Source organism: Nicotiana tomentosiformis, chromosome 5 (assembly GCF_000390325.3).
Source record: "Nicotiana tomentosiformis chromosome 5, ASM39032v3, whole genome shotgun sequence".
NCBI classification, from domain to species: Eukaryota; Viridiplantae; Streptophyta; class Magnoliopsida; order Solanales; family Solanaceae; genus Nicotiana; species Nicotiana tomentosiformis.
This window is the reverse complement of record NC_090816.1, coordinates 4,435,704-4,456,051: the sequence shown is the minus strand read 5'-3', so window position 1 is coordinate 4,456,051 and position 20,348 is coordinate 4,435,704. Positions and strand designations below refer to the sequence as shown.

The 20,348-nt window shown below is 41.6% G+C and overlaps 1 protein-coding gene across 1 annotated transcript; it reads right to left on the bottom strand.

Moving 5' to 3' along the window:
- Window positions 1–5,481: 5,481 nt before the first annotated feature.
- Window positions 5,482–20,348, bottom strand: LOC138891858 (amino acid transporter AVT1I-like). The gene is made up of 3 exons (XM_070175540.1): window positions 20,231–20,348; window positions 8,107–8,577; window positions 5,482–6,005 (listed from the first exon to the last, which is right to left on the bottom strand). The coding sequence occupies exons 1-3, from the start codon at window positions 20,346–20,348 to the stop codon at window positions 5,482–5,484; spliced, it is 1,113 nt and encodes a 370-aa protein (XP_070031641.1).

Here is a 20,348-nt window from a genome sequence, read left to right as displayed (position 1 = left end):
ATCCGACCTCAACTCGACCTTCAAATCTACAAATCTTATTTCCAAATTTCAAAGTTCCAATCTACGATTTACACCTTAAAATCATGTAATCTAGTCGGATTATACGATGATAATTCAATATTATGGAGTAGAAATGATCACAAGGGACTTACCTCAAGTTTTCCTTGAAAATATATCAAAAATCACCTCTCCTCAAGCTCCAATTTGTCAAAAATGGTGAATAAGACGAAGTCCCTATTTTTTATATTTCTGCCCAGACTGCCTCGATCTTGGCCTTCGATCGAGGTCCTCGATCCTGGGTCTCGATCCTGGGCCTCAATTCTGACCCTCGATCATGGCTCTCGACCCTGGCTTCGATCGTGGCCCTCGACCTTGGGCTCGATCGTGGCTTCGAGCCTGATCCTCAACCCTACCTTCGATCTTGTCCCATGACACTGGGTTCGATCTTGGCTTCGATTCTGGGCTCGATTCTGGCAGAAGAAATTTCCAACAACTGTTGTAGTTTAATTTTTGATCCATTAACCATCCGAAACTCACATGAGGCCCTCGGGACCTCAACCAAATATACCAACAAGTCCTAAAATATTTCACTTGCTAGGCAAGCCAATGTTTCTTATCCCATTCAGTAAATAACAACAAATTAGCTAAGGTGAAATATAATGAGTGCGGAATAATATAAAGACTGCAGTAATTACTACTACCCGGATCTGGAGTCACAATTCACGAGCATTCTAGAATTCATTATAAGTAATAGTCTGAAAGAAATACAACTGTTTCAATGAAAGAAACAGTAAAACTGGAAAGATAGACGGGGACTTCAAGGTCTGTGAACGCCGTCAGATCTACCTTGAGTCTCCGGATAGCGGGTCCAACAGCTAAAATCTCGATCAACCCGAGCCGGTACCAAAATCTGCACAGAAAGTGCAGAATGCAGTATCCGTACAACCGACCCCATGTACTGGTAAGTGTCGAGCCTAACCACGATGAAGTAGTGACGAGGCTAAGGCAAGGCACCTACAAATCAACCTGTACAATTTAACAGTGTATATACAAATAACAGTAATGAAGAACTAGACAAGAATTATCAGGATGGGATACATGCTGGGGGAAAATACAAAGTAAAGAGCTACAGCAGAATGAGAACTGAAACAACCAATATAATATAAATCGACAGGACCACAAATACAATAAAGGAAAAATGTACGGCATCATCCTTCGTGCTTTTACTCTCAATCTCACCATAAAATCAATATAAACGGCACAGCATCACCCTTCGTGCATTAACTCTCATATCATGGCACGACATCACCCTTCGTGCATTAACACTCACAATATGGCACGACATCACCATTCGTGCTTTTACACTCACAATATGGCACGGCATCACCCTTCGTGCTTTTATACTAACAATATGGCACGACATCACTCTTCGTGCATTAACACTCTCCCTTACCATAATGCAATGAATAAACAATAACAAGTAGATAAAATAACAAGTACAAACCTTACTTTGACATTCAGTTCCACAATATAAATCTCAACTTTGAAATAAATACTCAATTATCACCAGAAAAATCCGTAAACTTGATAAGAACGATCAACTTAACAACACTAGTCTAACACGTAATAATTAGGCATAGGAAAGAGACAAATATAAGAAAAATGGGAGAAAAAAGGAAAAACAGGTAAATTGGCGGTGCATAAGTACTCGTCACCTCACATATACGCCGCTCACATGAATTTCACATAGACAATAATTTGGGGTTCCTAATTCCCTCAAGTCAGGGTTAGACACAACACTTACATTGCTCCGAAGGCCACTTAATTCTTAATCACAGCTTTTCCTTTAGAATTTACCTCCAAACCACTCGTATCTATTCAGAAATGACTCAATAATATCAAATATTGCTAAAGGAATCAATTATATTGCATAAATTAAATTTCCTAAATTTTCCTCCAAAAAGACAAAAAACAAAATCGACCCCGACCCCGCTTGGTCAAAACCCGAGGTTCGGACCAAAATTCATTTACCCATTCACCCCCGAGCCCGAATATATAATTGGTTTTGGAATCCGACCTCAAATTGAGGTCTAAATTCCCAAATTTCTGAAATCTCTAGTTTCTTCCCAAACCCCTAATTCTACCATGACAACTCTAAATTTTAGGTTGACAATTCATGAAATGTAATGGGTAATTGAAAGAAAATGGTTTAGAATCAATTACCAACACTTTGGGGAAGAAATGACTCTTGAAAAATTGCCTCTCACCGTTTGGTTTTTGAGAAAAATGAACTTTTGGGCTAAATCCCGTGTTTGGATTCTATTAAGTGGTGGGCGACAGTGTGCATCGCATTCGCAAGGCCACTGTCGTGTTTGCAAAGAGCAATGGCTGCCAAGCCTTCGCGTTTGCAAGACTTGGCTCACGTTCGCAATGGTTACCCCCCTGGCCTTCGCGTTCGCGATGAAGGAACGATCGACTCTTCCCCAGGTGTACCTAAAACTACGCGTTCGCGAGGAGCTGGTCGCATTTGCGAAGGGTAACATCCCCATCGCTTTGCGTTCGCAGCTAAGCCTTCGCGTTCGCGAAGAAGAAAACTCCAGCTGCCTAGTTTACTCTTCGCGTTCGCCAGAGTACCTTCGCGAACGCAAAGAAGGACATGCCAGAACACCTGCTGCAGCAAAACACCAGATTTTCAAAGTCCAAAACATCCCGTGGCCTACCCAAAACTTACCCGAGCCCTCGGGGCTCCAATACAAACATGCACACAAGTCGAAAAACATCATATGAACTTGCTCGCATGATCAAATCGCCAAAATAACACCTAGAACTACGAATTTAGCACCAAATCAAATGAAATTCTCAAGAACGCTTTAAAATTTCTATGTTCTCAACTGGACGTCCGAATCTAGTCAAATCGACTCCGTTTCTCACCAAATTGCACAGGAAAGTCTTAAATATTATAATAAACCTGTACCGGGCTCCGAAACCAAAATACGGACCCGGTACTCACAGCGCTAAACATCAATCAAGTCTTAGAAACAAATAAATGTTTAGACTTTTAATTTTCCTCAAAAATTTATAACTTGAGATAAGGACCTCCTAATTCGATTCCGAACATACTCCCAGGTCCCATAATTTGATACGGATTCACCGGGACTGTCAAAATATGAATTCGGGCCCGTTTACCAAAAATGTTGATCAAAGTTAACTAAGATCAACTTTTAACATAAAAGTTTTCTGAAATCATGCCCGGACTGCGTACACAAATCGAGGAGGGTAAAAATGAAATTTTAAGGCTTAAGAGTGCAGATTCGAGTTCTAAAATATAAGATGACCTTTTGGGTCATCATATTCTCCACCTCTAAAACAACCGTACATCCTCGAACGTACATAGAAAAGTACCTAAGCTGGTGAAAAGGTGGGGATATCTACTCTGCATATCGGACTCGGACTCCCAAGTAGCTGTCTCAACAGGCTGACCTCTCCACTACACTTGAACTGAAGGGTGACTCTTTGATCTCAACTAGCGAACATGTCGGGCTAGAATAGCCACCGGCTTCTCCTCATAAGTCAAATCCTTGTCCAACTGGACAGAGCTGGAATCTAACATATGGGACGGATTGCTGTGATACTTTCGAAGCATGGACATATGGAATACCGGATGAACTGATGATAACACCGGTGGAAATGCAAGCATGTAAGCCACCTCTCCCACTCTCTCCAGAATCTCAAAAGGGCCGATATACCTAGGGCTAAACTTGCCCTTCTTTCCGAACTTCATTACACCCTTCATGGGTGATACCCGAAGCAACACTCTCTCCCCGACCATGAATGCAACATCACGAACTCTGCAGTTGGCATAACTCTTCTGCATGGACTGAGCTGTGCGAAGTCAATCCTGAACAATCTTGACCTTATCCAAAGCATCCTGTACTAACTACTAAGTATGTGCCCAACAACTGAGTCTTTTCCAGCTCGAACTACCCAACTAGTGACCGACACCGCCTACCATATAATGCCTCATAGAGAGCCATCTGAATGCTCGACTGGTTGTTGTTATTGTAGGCGAACTCTGCAAGGGGAAAGAACTGATCCCACGATTCTCTGAAGTCTATAACACAAGCGCGAAGCATATCCTCCAAGATTTGAATAGTGCACTCGAACTGTCCGTCCGTCTAAGGATGAAATGTTGTGCTCAACTCAACCCGCGTACCCAACTCACGCAGTACTTCCCTCCAGATGTGCGAGGTGAATTGCGTACCTCGATCAGAAATGATAGACACGGGCACACTGTGAAAACGGACGATCTCACGAATGTAAATCTCTTCCAATCGCTCCGAAGAATAGGTAATTGCCACAGGAATGAAGTGCGCTGACTTGGTCAGCCTGTCCCCAATGACCCAAACTGCATCGAACTTCCTCTGAGTCTGTGGGAGTCCAACAACAAAATCCATAGTGATACGCTCCCACTTCCACTCAGGAATCTCTAACCCTGAAATAAACCACCAGGTCTCTGATGCTCACACTTTACCTGCTGGCAATTTAAGCATCGAGCTACGTATGCAATTATGTCTTTCTTCATCCTCCTCCACCAATAATGCTGCCATAAGTCCTGATACATCTTGGCGGTGCCCGGATGAATAGAATACCAGGAATAGTGGGCCTCCTCAAGAATCAACTCACGAAGTCCATCCACATTAGGCACACAAATACGGCCCTGCATCCTCAAATCTTCATCATCTTCAACAGTAACCTGCGTGGCACCATCGTGCCACACTGTGTCTCTAAGGATAAGTAAATGAGGGTCGTCATCCTGTCGATCTCTGATGCGCTCAAACAAAGAAGACCGAGCAACTGTACAAGCTTGAACACGGCTGGGCTCAGAGACATCCAACCTCACGAACTGGTTGTCCAGGGCCTGAACATCCAATGCAAGCGGTCTCTCTCCAACTGGAATATATGCAAGGCTACCCATACTAGCTGACTTTCTTCTCAAAGCATCGTCCACCACATTGGCCTAGTATATTAGTGGTCAATGTCATGAATCGGATTAATTGGGTTCAAATATCCATGGAGTTAGGCAATCACTTTCTTATAAACACAAAAGGAACTTTTGTGAGGGGCATATAATTTTAGCTAAACACTATTTCCTTTCTCTTAGGCATATTTGGCTAAAATTCAACACTTCTCACAAAGTTTCTTTTATGTTTATAAGAAATTGATTGACCTAATTCTACGCATGTGCCTCTCATGTGACCTGACTAATCTGGATTATGACAGTCTAATTTAAGAATAGGTTAGGTGTTTATGTTTATACATAGTTATATGTCATTGAAAAAAAAGAGTAACTTACAAACTGCTTAAATGAAATTCTAGAACTTTATGCAACAATATGGAAGATGATAGAAGAAAAACAAGAATGGAAAGAAGAACAAGAAGAAAGGAAAGAATTTATTTGAAGTTCACAACATGAATCATACTTCATTTTTGCTGGACATGCTTCATGATGTTTTTTAATGAAATATAAGTTTCACATATGGAAACACAAGTACCCAAAATTAAAATCATCCCAATAAATATAACTTCTATTCCAAAATTCCTTGAGTAAGGCTTCTTGATCTTGAGATAGCAGAGGCATGGGAACAATATAGACACACTAACGCCCAAAAATGCGCCTATAAACGTCATGACATATCCAAAATATGGAACTGCTAATGCGACAATAATTGTGCTGATGACCAAAACGGTTTTGATGAAGTAGCTCATAGGTTTACTTTTGCGGAAAGAAAATGTATCTTCGATTACTGTTGCAATTGGTGAGACAACAAGAGTGTACTTAGTTATTGGATTGATTAATGTTGTGTATATTGCGATTTTCAAACTAATTTTTCTAGTCGGGAGATTTAAGGTCACTTGTGACATCAAATTTTCTCCATACATTAAGTAACCCATAGTTGCCATTGATCCATAAGTGATAGTGCTTAGTATAAAGAACAAGAGCAGAACTTGTTGACAACAAAAAGAAAGGGGAATGAGGCAAACTCTTTTTGAAGTTGGATTAAACAAATCTCCATGCTCTAGTAAGAGGATATAAAAGAAAATATAGTAGGAGTAATTTAAGTGGGCGTTTGGACATAAGAATTATAAAATTATAAAATAAGGAAAAAATATTTTTCAAGTGAAAATGGTATTTGAAATTTAGAGTTATGTTTAGACATGCATATATTTTTGGGTTGTTTTTGAAGTTTTGTAAGTGAAAAATTTGAAAAATAGCTTTTTGGAGTTTTTTAAATTTTCAAAAATTTCCAAAATGCATCTTCAAGTGAAAATTAAAAATTTTATGAACAAACGCTGATTTCAAAAAAAGTAAAAATTGTTTGGAAAAAAGAAAAATTTCTTATGTCCAAACGGACTCATGTGAACTTATTATATATCGTGGCTTACTTTCAAAAATTACATTCCTAAAATCTGGTAAAAGCACGATGGAAAATTTATTTTTCTTTTATATGATAAACAACAACAACAACAACAACAACCCAGTAAAATCTCACTAATGGGGTCTGGGGAGGGTAGTGTATACGCAGATCTTATCCCTACCCCGAAGGAGTAGAGAGGCTATTTCCGAAAGACCCTCGGCTCAAAAAATAGAAAGACAAAAGGGCAAAAAGGGAGACAATATTAGTATCACAACAACAATCATAGGATAAATAGGAACACCATGAAATCCAGTAGAAAGATGCAAAGTAAAGGGAGATAATATTAGTAAATATTAGTATCACCACAACAATCATAAAAAAAATAAGAATACCATGAAATCTAGAAGAAATATATAAAGCAAAAGCGATAGCTAGTAAATAGGACCTGCACTGAAAAGCGAAATAGTAAGCCACAATATTCCCACTAGTTATCTTAGACAAAAACCCTGCATGGCTAGTCCCACCATGGTGCGAAGTAAGGCACGACTCAACTACCTCCTAACCTACAACCCTAATACTCGACCTCCACATCTTCCTATCAAGTGTCATGTCCTCAGAAATATGGAGCCTCGCCATATCCTGCCTGATCACCTCTTCCCAATACTTCTTAGGCCGCCCTCTACCTCTTCTTGTGCCCTCCGTAACCAGCTACTCACACCTCCGTACCGGAGCATCTGGGCTTCTCTTCTGAACATGTCCGAACCATCTAAGCCTCGCTTCCCGCATCTTGTCATCAATGGGAGCCACATGCACCTTCTCCCGAATATCATTATTCCTAATCTTATCTATCCTAGTGTGCCCGCACATCCACCGCAACATCCTCATTTCTGCTACTTTCATCTTCTGGATATGTGAATTCTTAACGGGCCAACACTCAGCCCCATACATCATGGCCGGTCTAACCACCGCTTTATAAAACTTACCTTTGAGTATCGGCGGCACTCTCTTGTCACACAGGACTCCAGATGCTAACCTCCACTTCATCTATCCTACCGCAATACGGTGTGTGACATCCTCATCGATCTTCCCCCCCCCCCGGATAACCGAACCAAGGTACTTGAAGCTGTCTCTACTCGGGATGACCTGCGAATCAAGCCTCACATCCATGCCCACTTCCCCTGGATCAGCGCTAAACTTACACTCCAGTTATTCCGTCTTCGTCCTGCTCAGCTTAAAACCCTTAGACTCAAGAGCCTGTCTCCAAACCTCCAGCCTCTCGTTAACACCGGCTCGTGACTCATCAATCAGAACTATGTCATCAGTGAATAGCATGCATCATGACACATCCCCTTGAATATGGTGTGTTAACACGTCCATCACCAGGGCGAATAAGAACGGACTGAGGGCAGAACCTTGGTGTAACCCCATTACAACCGGAAAATGCTCAGAGTCGCCTCCTACTGTCCTAAACCGAGTCTTAGCCCCATCATACATGTCGTTAATCGCCATAATGATAGTACTAAAATAACACATTTTAATATATAAATTTATTCTCATTTTATCCTCGATGACGTGCGCTTATAGTCGTTGAAATTATTTAAGATCACAAGTTTTAAAAGTACTTTTGGTACATGTAAAAAGTTTTTCTTTCTTAGAAGTATAAGTACAATATATGAAGCAGATGGAGTACAGATATTATCAACTTCACCAGCCCAAAACATTGCACCAACTAAAATAATAGAGGCCAAAACTCCTCCAGCAAAAACATAAGCCACTAAACCTAAGCTTTTTAACCATGTTGGTGGCAATATTATTAGGGCAACTAGAAAGACAAAGACTTCTCTTCCCACAATTTTCAGACTACCAACACAAAAATTTGCATTTGGGAATAGTTTTTGCAAATTTTCACCTTCTAATATGAGGAACTCAACTACAACTAAGTATAGCTCAAGATACATGAAAATTGAGATTACAGCTCTCCCTTTATTTCCAAAAGCAAATTCACCAATACCAGGATATGTCTTAATTGTTAGTGAGACACTCATACATCTTTGTAGAAGGAACCCTGTGTAGCAACATACAATTGCTACCAAAAATAGTATCATCAAACACAACCATCCTCCTTCTGAAAGTGCATACGGTACTGATAGTATTCCAACACCTATATGACAGAAGGAAAGGGGAAAAAAGAGTTAGGGCACGTTTGACCAAAAAAAGAGTGTCACGACCCGAAATTTCCCACCGACGGGACCGTGATGGTGCCTATCATTTCACTTGCTAGGCAAGCCAACGTTAGAAAATTGTTAAACCAATTCCTTATTTCCATTCAGTAAATAACAATAATTAACTAAGATGAAATATAATAAGTACGAAATATTATAAAACTGTATTAATTACTACCACTTGGATCTGGAGTCATAATTTACGAGCATAGTAGAATTTACTACAAGTAATAGCCTGAAAGAAATACAACTGTCTCAATGAAAGAAAAATAGTAGGACATAAAAGATAGACGGGGACTTTAAGGTCTGTGAACGCCGACAGATCTACCTTGAGTCTCCAGACAGCGGACCAATAGCAAATCTCGATCAACCTGAGCCGGTATCAAAATCTGCACAGAAAGTGCAGAGTGCAGCATCAGTACAACCGACCCCATGTACTGGTAAGTGACGAGCCTAACCTCGACGAAGTAGTGATGAGGTTAGGACAAGACACCCACATATAACCTGAACAATATAATCATGCTAGTGGCAACAACAGTAAATAAAGAAATAACATAGAAATAATGGGAAGAGAACATACAATGGGAAAATACAACATAAAGAGTGAGAATAATAAAAAGACAGAATTAAACCGAAAATCCTTAAACGAATTGAGAAATTAAGACAACAAGAAAAACTGTATGACATCACCCTTCGTGCTTTTACTCTCAACCTCACCAAATAAATAAATAGAACGGCACGACATCACCCTTCATGCATTAAACCTCTCATATTATACACGGCATCACCCTTCCTGCTTTACACTCTTCCTCACAATATAAACAATGCATGCACGGCATCACCCTTCGTGCTTTACACTCTTCCTCACAATATAAATAATGCATGCACGACATCACCCTTCGTGCTTTACACTCCTCCTCACCAATCACAGAATCAATAACAACAGATAGATAAGAGTATCATAGAGAAACCAGTATTTTACCCATAATCAGTAGCAAAATGTAATCTCAACCTTGAATCAATATTCGAAAGTTACCAAATCTTATTGAAACCAGATATAAGTCACCCAACATTTCAAATAACCCGCTAAGCATGGATAGTAAAATTTAAGGCTACAAAATAGACAAGAATAGAATTTCACTCGTATGCTATGACTCGACAACGAAGCATAGATGCTCATCACCTCACCTATACATCGTATTATATAGACAAACACGTAGCAAATGAACACATAATACCTATTCCCTCAAGCCAAAGTTAGACACGACACTTACCTCGCTCAGAAGGTCACTTAATTCTCAATTACAACTTTTCCTTTGGAATTCACCTCCAAACCACTCGTATCTATTCAAAATAACTCAATAATATCAAATATTGCTAAAGGAATTAATTATATTTCATAAATTAAATTTCCCAAATTTTCCTCCAAAAAGTCAAAAACTCGACCCCGGGTCCGCTTGGTCAAAACCCGAAGTTCGGACCAAAATCCTTTTACCGATTCACCCCCGAGCCCGAATATGTCATTAGCTTTGGAATCCGACCTCAAATTGGGGTCTAAATCCTCAAATTTCCAAAATCCCTAGTTTCTACCCTAACCCCTAATTCTATCATGAAAACTCTAGATTTTAGGTTGATAATTCATAAAATGTAATGGGTAATTGAAAGAAAATGGTTTAGAATCACTTACCAACACTTTGGGGAAGAAAATGACTCTTGAAAATTGCCTCTACCCATTTGGTTCTTGAAAAATGTTGAAGAAATGGCTTAAACTCGTGTTTGGAGTCTGTTTTAAGTCACTGGATAGGCCTTCATCGCGTTCGCGAGAGGTCTGTCGCAATCGCAATGCACAACGGTCTAAGGCCTTCGCGTTCGCGAGTCTATCTATGCGTTCGCATAAGGCAGCTCCCCCTAAGCCTTCGCGTTCACGACCCAGTGGACGCGTTCGTGTAGAAGAACGTTACTCCCCTCTCCCAGGTCCCTTAAACTATCGCGTTCGTGTGAGACAGATCGCGTTCGCGAAGGGTACCACCCTCAACGCTTCGCATTCGCAGACTTTCCATCGTGTTCGCGAAGAAGAAAATTCCCCTACCCATTTACCTTTCGCGTTCGTGACACTATCTACGCGAACGCGAAGAAGGGCACACCAGAACAACTGCTGCAGCAAAAATCTCAGATTTGTTAAGTCCAAAACATCCCGTGGCCTATCCGAAACTCACCCGAGCCCTCGAGGCTCCAAACCAAATATGCACACAAGTCTAAAAACATCATACGGACCTGCTCGCGTGATGAAATCGCCAAAATAACACTTAGAACTCTAAATTTAGCACCAAATCAAATGAAATTCTCAAGAACACTTTAAAATTTCTATTTTCTCAACTGGACGTCCGAATTAGATCAAATCAACTTCGTTTCTCACCAAATTTCACAAACAGGTCTTAAATATCATAACGAACCTGTACCGGGCTCCGGAACCACAATACGGACCCGATACTAAGAATGCCAAATATCAATCAATTCTAAAAAATAAATAATTTTCAAACTTTTAATTTTCATCAAAAATTCATAACTCAAGCTAGGGACCTCCGAATTCGATTCCGGGCATACGCCCAGGTCCCATAATTGGATACAAACCTAGCGGGACCGTCAAAGCATGGATCCGGGTCTGTTTAACAAAAATGTTGACCGAAGTCAACTAAAATCAACTTTTAAGGCAAAAATTCTTATTTTCATTAGTTTTCAACATAACAGCTTTCCGGAAACTTGCCCGGACTGTGCACGCAAATGGAGGAGGGTAAAAATGAGATTTTTAAGGCTTAAGAGCACAGATTCGAGTTCTAAAGCATAAGATGACCTTTTGGGTAATCACATTCTCCACCTCTAAAATAACTGTTCATTCTCGAACGGACATAGAAAAGTACGTGGGCTGGTGAAAAGGTGGGGATATCAAATCCACATATCGGACTCGGACTCCCAAGTAGCTGCCTCAATAGGCTGACCTCTCCACTGCACTCGAACTGAAGGGTAAATCTTTTATCTCAACTGGCGAACTTGCCGGGTTAGAATTGCCATCGACTCCTCCTCGTAAGTCAAATCCTTGTCCAACTGGACAGAGCTGAAATCTAATACATGGGACGGATCGCCGTGATACTTTCGAAGCATGGACACATGGAATATCGGATGAACAACTGCTAAACTAGGTGGCAACGCAAGCCTGTAAGCCACATCTCCCACTCTCTCCAGAATCTCAAAAGGTCTGATATACCTAGGGATTAACTTGCCCTTCTTTCCGAACCTCATTACACCCTTCATGGGTGATACCCGAAGTAACACTCTCTCTCCGACCATGAATGCAACATCATGAATTCTACGATCGGCATAACTCTTCTTCCTGGACTGAGCTGTGCGAAGTCGATCCTGAATAATCTTGACCTTATCCAAGGCATCATGTACTAAGTCTGTGCCCAACAACCGAGCCTCTCCCAGCTCGAACCACCCAACTGGCGACCGACACCGCCTACCATATAATGCCTCATAGGGAGCCATTTGAATGCTTAACTGGTAGCTGTTGTTGTAGGCGAACTCTGCAAGGGGCAAGAACTGATCCCACGATCCTCCGAAGTCTATAACACAAGCGCGGAGCATATCCTCCAATATCTGAATAGTACGCTCGAACTGCCCGTCCGTCTGAGGATGAAATATTGTGCTCAACCCAACCTGCGTACCCAACTCACGCTGAACTGCCCTCCAAAAGTGTGAGGTAAACTGCGTACCTCGATCAGAAATGATAGACACGGGCACACCGTGAAGACAGACGATCTCACGAATGTAAATCTCTGCCAACCGCTCTGAGGAATAGGTAACTACCACAGGAATGAAATACACTGACTTAGTCAACCTGTCCACAATAACCCAGACTGCATCGAACTTCCTCTGAGTCCGTGGGAGTCCAACAACAAAATCCATAGTGATACGCTCCCACTTCCACTCAGGAATATCTAACCTCTGAAGTAAACCACCAGGTCTCTGATGCTCACACTTTACCTGCTGGCAATTTAGGCACCGAGCTACATAGGCAACTATGTCCTTCTTCATTCGCCTCCACCAATAATGCTGCCTCAAGTCCTGATACATCTTGGCGGCGCCCGGATGAATAGAATACCGGGAACTGTGGGACTCCTCAAGGATCAACGCACGAAGTCCATCCACATTAGGCACAAATATACGACCCTGCATCCTCAAAACTCCGCCATCTCCATCAGTAACCTGCTTGGCACCCCCGTGCCATACTGTGTCTCTAAGGACAAGTAAATGAGGATCGTCATCCTGCTGATCTCTGATGCGCTCAAACAAAGAAGACCGAGCAACTGTACAAGCTAGAACATGACTGGGCTCAGAAACCTCTAACCTCGTGAACTGGTTGGCCAAGGCCTGAACATCCAATGTAAGCGGTCTCTCACAAACTGGAATATTTGCAAGGCTACCCATACTGACTGACTTTATACTCAAAGCACCGGCCACCACATTGGCCTTCCTGGTATGATACAATATGGTGATATCATAGTCTTTCAATAGCTCCAGCCACCTCCTCTGTCTCAAATTGCATTCCTTCTGCTTGAACAAATACTGCAAGCTTCGATGATCAGTGAATACCTCACATGGAACGCCGTAAAGATAGTGCCTCCAAATCTTCAGCGCGTGAACAATGGCTGCCAGATCTAGATCATGAACAGGGTAATTCTTCTCGTGAACCTTCAGCTTCCGTGAAGCATATGCAATAACCTTGCCACCCTGCATCAATACCGTACCTAGACCAATACGAGATACATCAAAATATACTGTATAAGATCCTGAACCTGTGAGTAACACCAATACCGATGCCGTAGTCAAAGCTGTCTTGAGCTTTGGAAAGCTCGCTTCATACTCATCTGACCACCTGAACGGGGTACCCTTGTGGGTCAATCTGGTCAACGGGGCTGCTATAGATGAAAACCTCTCCACAAATCGATAGCCCGCCAAACCCAGGAAACTACGGATCTCTGTAGCTGATGTGAGTCTAGGCTAGTTCTGGACTACCTCAATCTTCTTAGGATCCACCTGAATACCCTCTGTTGATACAACGTGACCCAAGAATGAAACTGAACCCAACCAAAACTCGTATTTTGAGAACTTAGCATATAACTGGCTGTCTTTCAGAGTCTGAAGAACGATTCGAAGGTGCTGCTCATGCTCATATCGATTGTGGGAGTAGATCAAGATATCATCAATAAACACAATCACAAAGGAATCCAAGTAGGGTTTGAACACCCGGTTCATCAAATCCATGAATGCTGCTGGGGCATTTGTCAGCCAAAATGACATCACTAGAAACTCATAATTCCCATACCGAGTCCGAAAAGCTATCTTAGGAACATCGGATGCCCTAATCCTCAACTGATGGTAGCCAGATCTCAAATCAATCTTTGAAAACACCTTGGCACCCTAAAGAAGATCAAATAAATCATCAATCCTCGGCAATGGATATTTATTCTTGGTGGTGACTTTGTTCAACTGCCGTTAATCTATACACATCTTCAGCGATCCATCTTTCTTCTTCAAAAACAACATAGGTGCACTCCAGGGCGAGACACTAGGTCTAATGAAGCCATTATCAAGCAAATCTTGCAACTGCTCCTTCAATTCTTTCAACTCTGGCGGGGCCATGCGATATGGAAGAATGGAAATAGGCTGAGTACCCGGAGCCAAATCAATACAGAAATCAATATCCCTGTCGGGTAGCATCCCCGGCAGGTCTGCATAAAACACCTCTGGAAACGCACGAACAATCGGCACCGAATCTATGGAAGGAACCTACGCACTAGAATCGCGGACATAAGCCAAATAAGCTAGACACCCCTTCTCGACCATATGCCGAGCCTTCACATAAGAGATAACCCTGCTGGCAGAATGGCCAAAATTTCCTCTCCACTCTAATCGAGGCAACCCCTGCAAGGCTAAGGTCATTGTCTTGGCGTGACAATCTAATATAGCATGATAAGGTGACAACCAATCCATACCCAATATGACATCAAAATCAACCATGTCGACAAGTAGGAGATCTACACGAGTCTCAAGACTCCCAATGGTGACCACACACGAGCGATAAACGCGATATACAATAATAACATCTCCCATTGGTGTGGACACATACATAGGAGCACTCAAAGAATCACGGGGCACAACCAAAAAGAAAGCAAAATAGGATGACACATAGGAGTAAGTAGATCCCGGATCAAATAGAACTGAAGCATCTTTACTGGAAACTAAAACAGTACATGTGATAACAACGTCATATGACTCAGCCTCAGGCCTGACTGGGAAAGCATAACACTGGGGCTGGGCTCCACCACCCTAAACTACGTCCCTGGGACGGCCTCTAACTGGCTGGTCTCCACCTCTAACGGCCTGATCTCTACCTCTAACAGTCGGGCCTCTACCTCTGGCAATGACCCGTGCCTCTGGCTGGCTGAGCAGGTGGTGCAGTAACTGGTGTCGGGACCATGGCATGTGAACTCTGATGTTGTGAGCTACCCGTTGCTCGAGGGCAAAATCTATCAATGTGCCTCGGATCACCACAAGTATAACATAACCTCGGCTGCTGTGACTGCTGACCCTGAAACTGACCCTGTCGACCTGAATAACCACCCTGATAACTCTGGAGTGGAGGTGTACTAATAGGAGCTCGTGGTGCACTGTAGGCTAGCTAGTCGGAGTAATGCACCTGAGGTCCATGACCACCTGAGGCACCGTGGGATGCCTGGAGCGCTGAATGAAACTGCCAGGGAGGATGGCCTCTACCAAAAGTACTCCTGCCTCTAGGTGACGCACCGCTGAACTCACCGGAATGACGAGGTCTCTTGTCAGAACCCTGACCTCCCTGAGTAAGAACCATTTCGACTCGTTTGGCGACATTAGCAGCCGCCTGAAAAGGAATCTCACTCCCAGTCTCCTTAGCCATCTGTAATCTGATAGGCTGAGCAAGTCCATCAATAAAACTCCTCACCCTCTCTCTCTCTCGGTGGAAAGCAGAAGAATAGCATGATGGGCCAAATCCACAAAACGGGTCTCATACTGAGTAACAATTATACTACCCTGCTGAAGACACTCAAACTGACGGCGACGCTCCTCTCTCAATGTGATAGGCAGAAACTTCTCTATGAAGAGCTGAGAGAATTGGTCCCAAGTAAGAGCAGGAGACTCAGCTGGTCTGGTCAACAAGTAATCTCTCCACCATTTCTTGGCGGAACCAGTCATCTAAAATGCAGCAAAATTGACCCTATTGGTCTCCATTATACCCATGTTTCGTAGAACCTCGTGACAGCTATCAAGATAATCCTGGGGATCCTCTGAAGAAGCACCACTGAAGTGAACAGGAAAGAGCTTAATAAACTTGTCCAATCTCCATAAAGCCTCAGAAGACATAGCTGGCCCATCTCCGACCTGTGCCGCAATAACCAGCTGAACTAATTCGACTGGCTGAGCTATTGGAGTATGATACTGGGGAGCTATCTGCTCCAGAGTGGGAGTGGTGGGAGTCTGGGCTCCTCCTCCAACCTGAGAGACTGCTGGTGCCATGGGAAATGCGCCAGTCTGGGCCACACTCTCCATAAGGCCCACCAAACGGACCAAAGCGTCATGAAGTACTGGGTAGCAATGAACCCCTCTGGAACCTGAGCTGGTATGGCAGGAACAGTCTGGGCTGGAACCTCCTCGTCAAGCTCTATCTGAGACTCCACTGCTGGGGCTGCTGCTCGGGCCCTAGGCTGAGCCCTGCCCCTGCCTCTGCCTCTGCCTCGACCTCTGCCCCGCGTAGGAGCTGTCACTGGAGGCTCTGGCTACTGCTTAGCTGAGGAAGCGGTACATGTTCTCGCCATCTATGAGAGAATAAGAATAGAAGAGTTCAATCAGTATTGAGAAAGCAAAATCGCACGACAGAGAAGAATAAAAGGGAAACTTGTTCCTAAACTTCATAGCCTCTAGAAGATAAGCACAGACGTCTCCGTACCGATCCTCCAGACTCTACTAAGATTGCTCGTGAATCGTGAGACCTAGGCAACCTAGTGCTCTGATACCAACTGTCACGACCCAAAATTTTCCACCGACGGGACCGTGATGGCGCCTAACATTTTACTTGCTAGGCAAGCCAACATTAGAAAATCATTAAACCAATTCCTTATTTTCATTAGTAAATAACAATAATTAACTAAGATAAAATATAATAAGTATGGAATATTATAAAACTGTATTAATTACTACCACTCCGATCTGAAGTCACAATTCACGAGCATTCTAGAATTTACTACAAGTAATAGCCTGAAAGAAATACAACTATCTGAATGAAAGAAAAATAGTAGGATATAAAAGATAGAGGGGGACTTCAAGGTCTGTGAATGCCGACAGATCTATCTTAAGTCTCTAGACAGCGGACCAATAGCAAATCTCGATCAACCTCAGTCGGTATCAAAATCTGCACAGAAAGTGCAGAGTGCATTATCAGTACAACCGACCCCATGTACACGTAAGTGACGAGCCTAACCTCGGCGAAGTAGTGATGAGGCTAGGACAAGACACCCACATATAACCTGAACAGTATAATCATTCTAGTGGCAATAACAGTAAATAAAGAAATAACATAGAAATAATGGGAAGAGAACATAAAGTGGGGAAATACAACATAAAGAGTGAGAATAATGAAAAGATAGAATTAAACCGAAAATCCTTAAACGAATTGAGCAATTAAAAAAGTAAGGAAAACTGCACGACATCACCCTTCGTGCTTTTACTCTCAACCTCACCAAATAAATAAATAGAACGACACGGCATCACCCTTCGTGCATTAAACCTCTCATAATATACACGGCATCACCCTTCATGCTTTACACTCTTCCTCACAATATAAACAATGCATGCACGACATCACCCTTCGTGCTTTACACTCTTCCTCACAATATAAATAATGCATGCACGACATCACCCTTCGTGCTTTACATTCCTCCTCACCAATCACAGAATCAATAACAACGGATAGATACGAGTATCATAGAGAAACCAGTATTTTACCCATAATCAATAGCACAATGTAATCTCAACCTTGAATCAATATTCGAAAGTTACCAAATCTCAGTGAAACCAAATATGAGTCACCCAACATTTCAAATAACCCGCTAAGCATGGATAGTAGAATTTAAGGCTACAAAATAGATAAGAATAGAATTTTACTCGCATGCTATGACTCGACAACGACACATAGATGCTCGTCACATCACCTATACGTCGTATTTAACAACCAAACACGTAGCAAATGAACACATAATACCTATTAGACACGACACTAACCTCGCTTCGAAGCCCACTTAATTCTCAATCACAAATTTTCCTTTGGAATTCACCTCCAAACCACTCGTATCTATTTAAAAATGACTCAATAATATCAAATATTGCTAAAGGAATCAATTATATTTCATAAATTAAATTTTTCAAATTTTTCTCCAAAAAGTCGAAAAATCGACCCCGGGCCCGCTTGTTCAAAACCCGAGGTTCGGACCAAAATTCTTTTACCCATTAATCCCCGAGCCCGAATATGTAATTAGTTTTGGAATACGACCTCAAATTAGGGTCTTAATCCTAAAATTTTCAAAATTTCTAGTTTCTACCCTAACCTCTAATTCTACCATGAAAACTCTAGATTTTATGTTGAAAATTCATAAAATGTAATGGGTAATTGAAAGAAAATGGGTTAGAATCACTTACCAATACTTTGGGGAAGAACATGACTCTTGAAAATCGCCTCTACCCGTTTGGTTCTTGAAAAATGTTGAAGAAATGGCTTAAACTCATGTTTGGAGTCTGTTTTAAGTCACTGAACAGGCCTTCATCGCGTTTGCGAGAGGCATGTTGCGATCGCGATGCACATCGGTCTAAGGCCTTTGCGTTCGCGAGTCTATCTACGCGTTTGCATAAGGCAGCTCCCCCCAAGCCTTCGCGTTCACGACCCAGTGGTCGCGTTCGCGTAGAAGAACATGACTCCCCTCCCCCAGGTCCCTTAAACTATCGCGTTCGCGTGAGACAGATCGCGTTCGCGAAGGGTACCACCCCCAACGCTTCACGTTCGTGGCCTGTCCATCGCGTTTGCGAAGAAGAAAATTCCCCTGTCCCATTTTACCTTTCGCGTTCGCGACACTACCTATGCGAACGCGAAGAAGGGCACACCAGAACAGCTGCTGGAGCAAAAATCTCAGATTATTTAAGTCCAAAATATCGTGTGGCCTATCCGACACTCACCCGAGCCCTCGGGGCTCCAAACCAAACACTCACACAAGTCTAAAAATATTATACGGACCTACTCCCGCGATCAAATCGTCAAAATAACACCTAGAACTATTTAGCACCAAATCAAATGAAATTCTCAAGAACACTTTAAAATTTCTATTTTCTCAACTAGACGTCCGAATCACGTCAAATCAACTCCGTTTCTCACCAAATTTCACAGACAGGTCTTAAATATCATAACGAACATGTACCGGACTCCGAATCCAAAATACGGACCCGTACTAAGAATGCCAAATATCAATCAATTCTTAAAAATAAATAATTTTCAAACTTTTAATTTTCATCAAAAATTCATAACTCAAGGTAGGGACCTCCGAATTCGATTCCGGGCATACGCCCAGGTCCCATAATTGGATACAAACCTAGCGGGACCGTCAAAGCATGGATCCGGGTCTGTTTAACAAAAATGTTGACCGAAGTCAACTAAAATCAACTTTTAAGGCAAAATTCTTATTTTCATTAGTTTTAAATATTACAGCTTTCCGAAAACTTGCCCGGACTGTGCACGCAAATCGAGGAGGACAAAAGTGAGATTTTTAAGGCTTAAGAGCACATATTCGAGTTTTAAAGCATGAGATGACCTTTTGGGTCATCACAAAAAGATTCATTTTTTTGAAATCATTTTCACTTTTTTCGGAATTAGTGTTTGGCCATGAATATTTCAAATTTCAGTTGAAGTTAAATTTGAATTTTTTTTTTGGAATTTGAAAAACTCCCAAAAACTATTTTTTAAAATTTTCACTTCAAAGCTCTCACAAAAATTTAAAAACAACTCCAAATTATATTCATGTATAAACACAACTCTAATTTTCAAATACTAGTTTTAACTTAAATTTGTTTTTTTATCCTTTTTACGGTATTTCATAATTCTTATGTCCAAGCGCCCACTTAGAAGTTTCATGCATCGACTTTGAAAATATTTATATAATCATGTCACTTCTATAATATAAGTATTAATCGGTACCTAATAAAAATAGTATAGGTTGAACTACACTAATTATAAAAATATATATTCAACCTTTAGTGTGTGTAATTTTATTCAATAATAAATCCAAAAGAGAGAGACATAAGACAACACATGTTATTGACTTATTTTTGGACCAAATTTTAAGCAAAAAGCAAAAATTGATAGGAAACAAAATTCCAAATATTCATAACAAAAAATATAATTTAAGTGATTATCACTCTTTTTTTCTAGATATATCTGAAAAATAATGAAACATTAACCTGATAATGCATTAACACCATTGAAACATGTCCTAAAGAAAGAAGTTCCTCTGCTAGGTTTCTCAGGTTGTGAGATTTGATTTTGACTCTCAATTCTCTCCACACTGTGAGGCTCCAT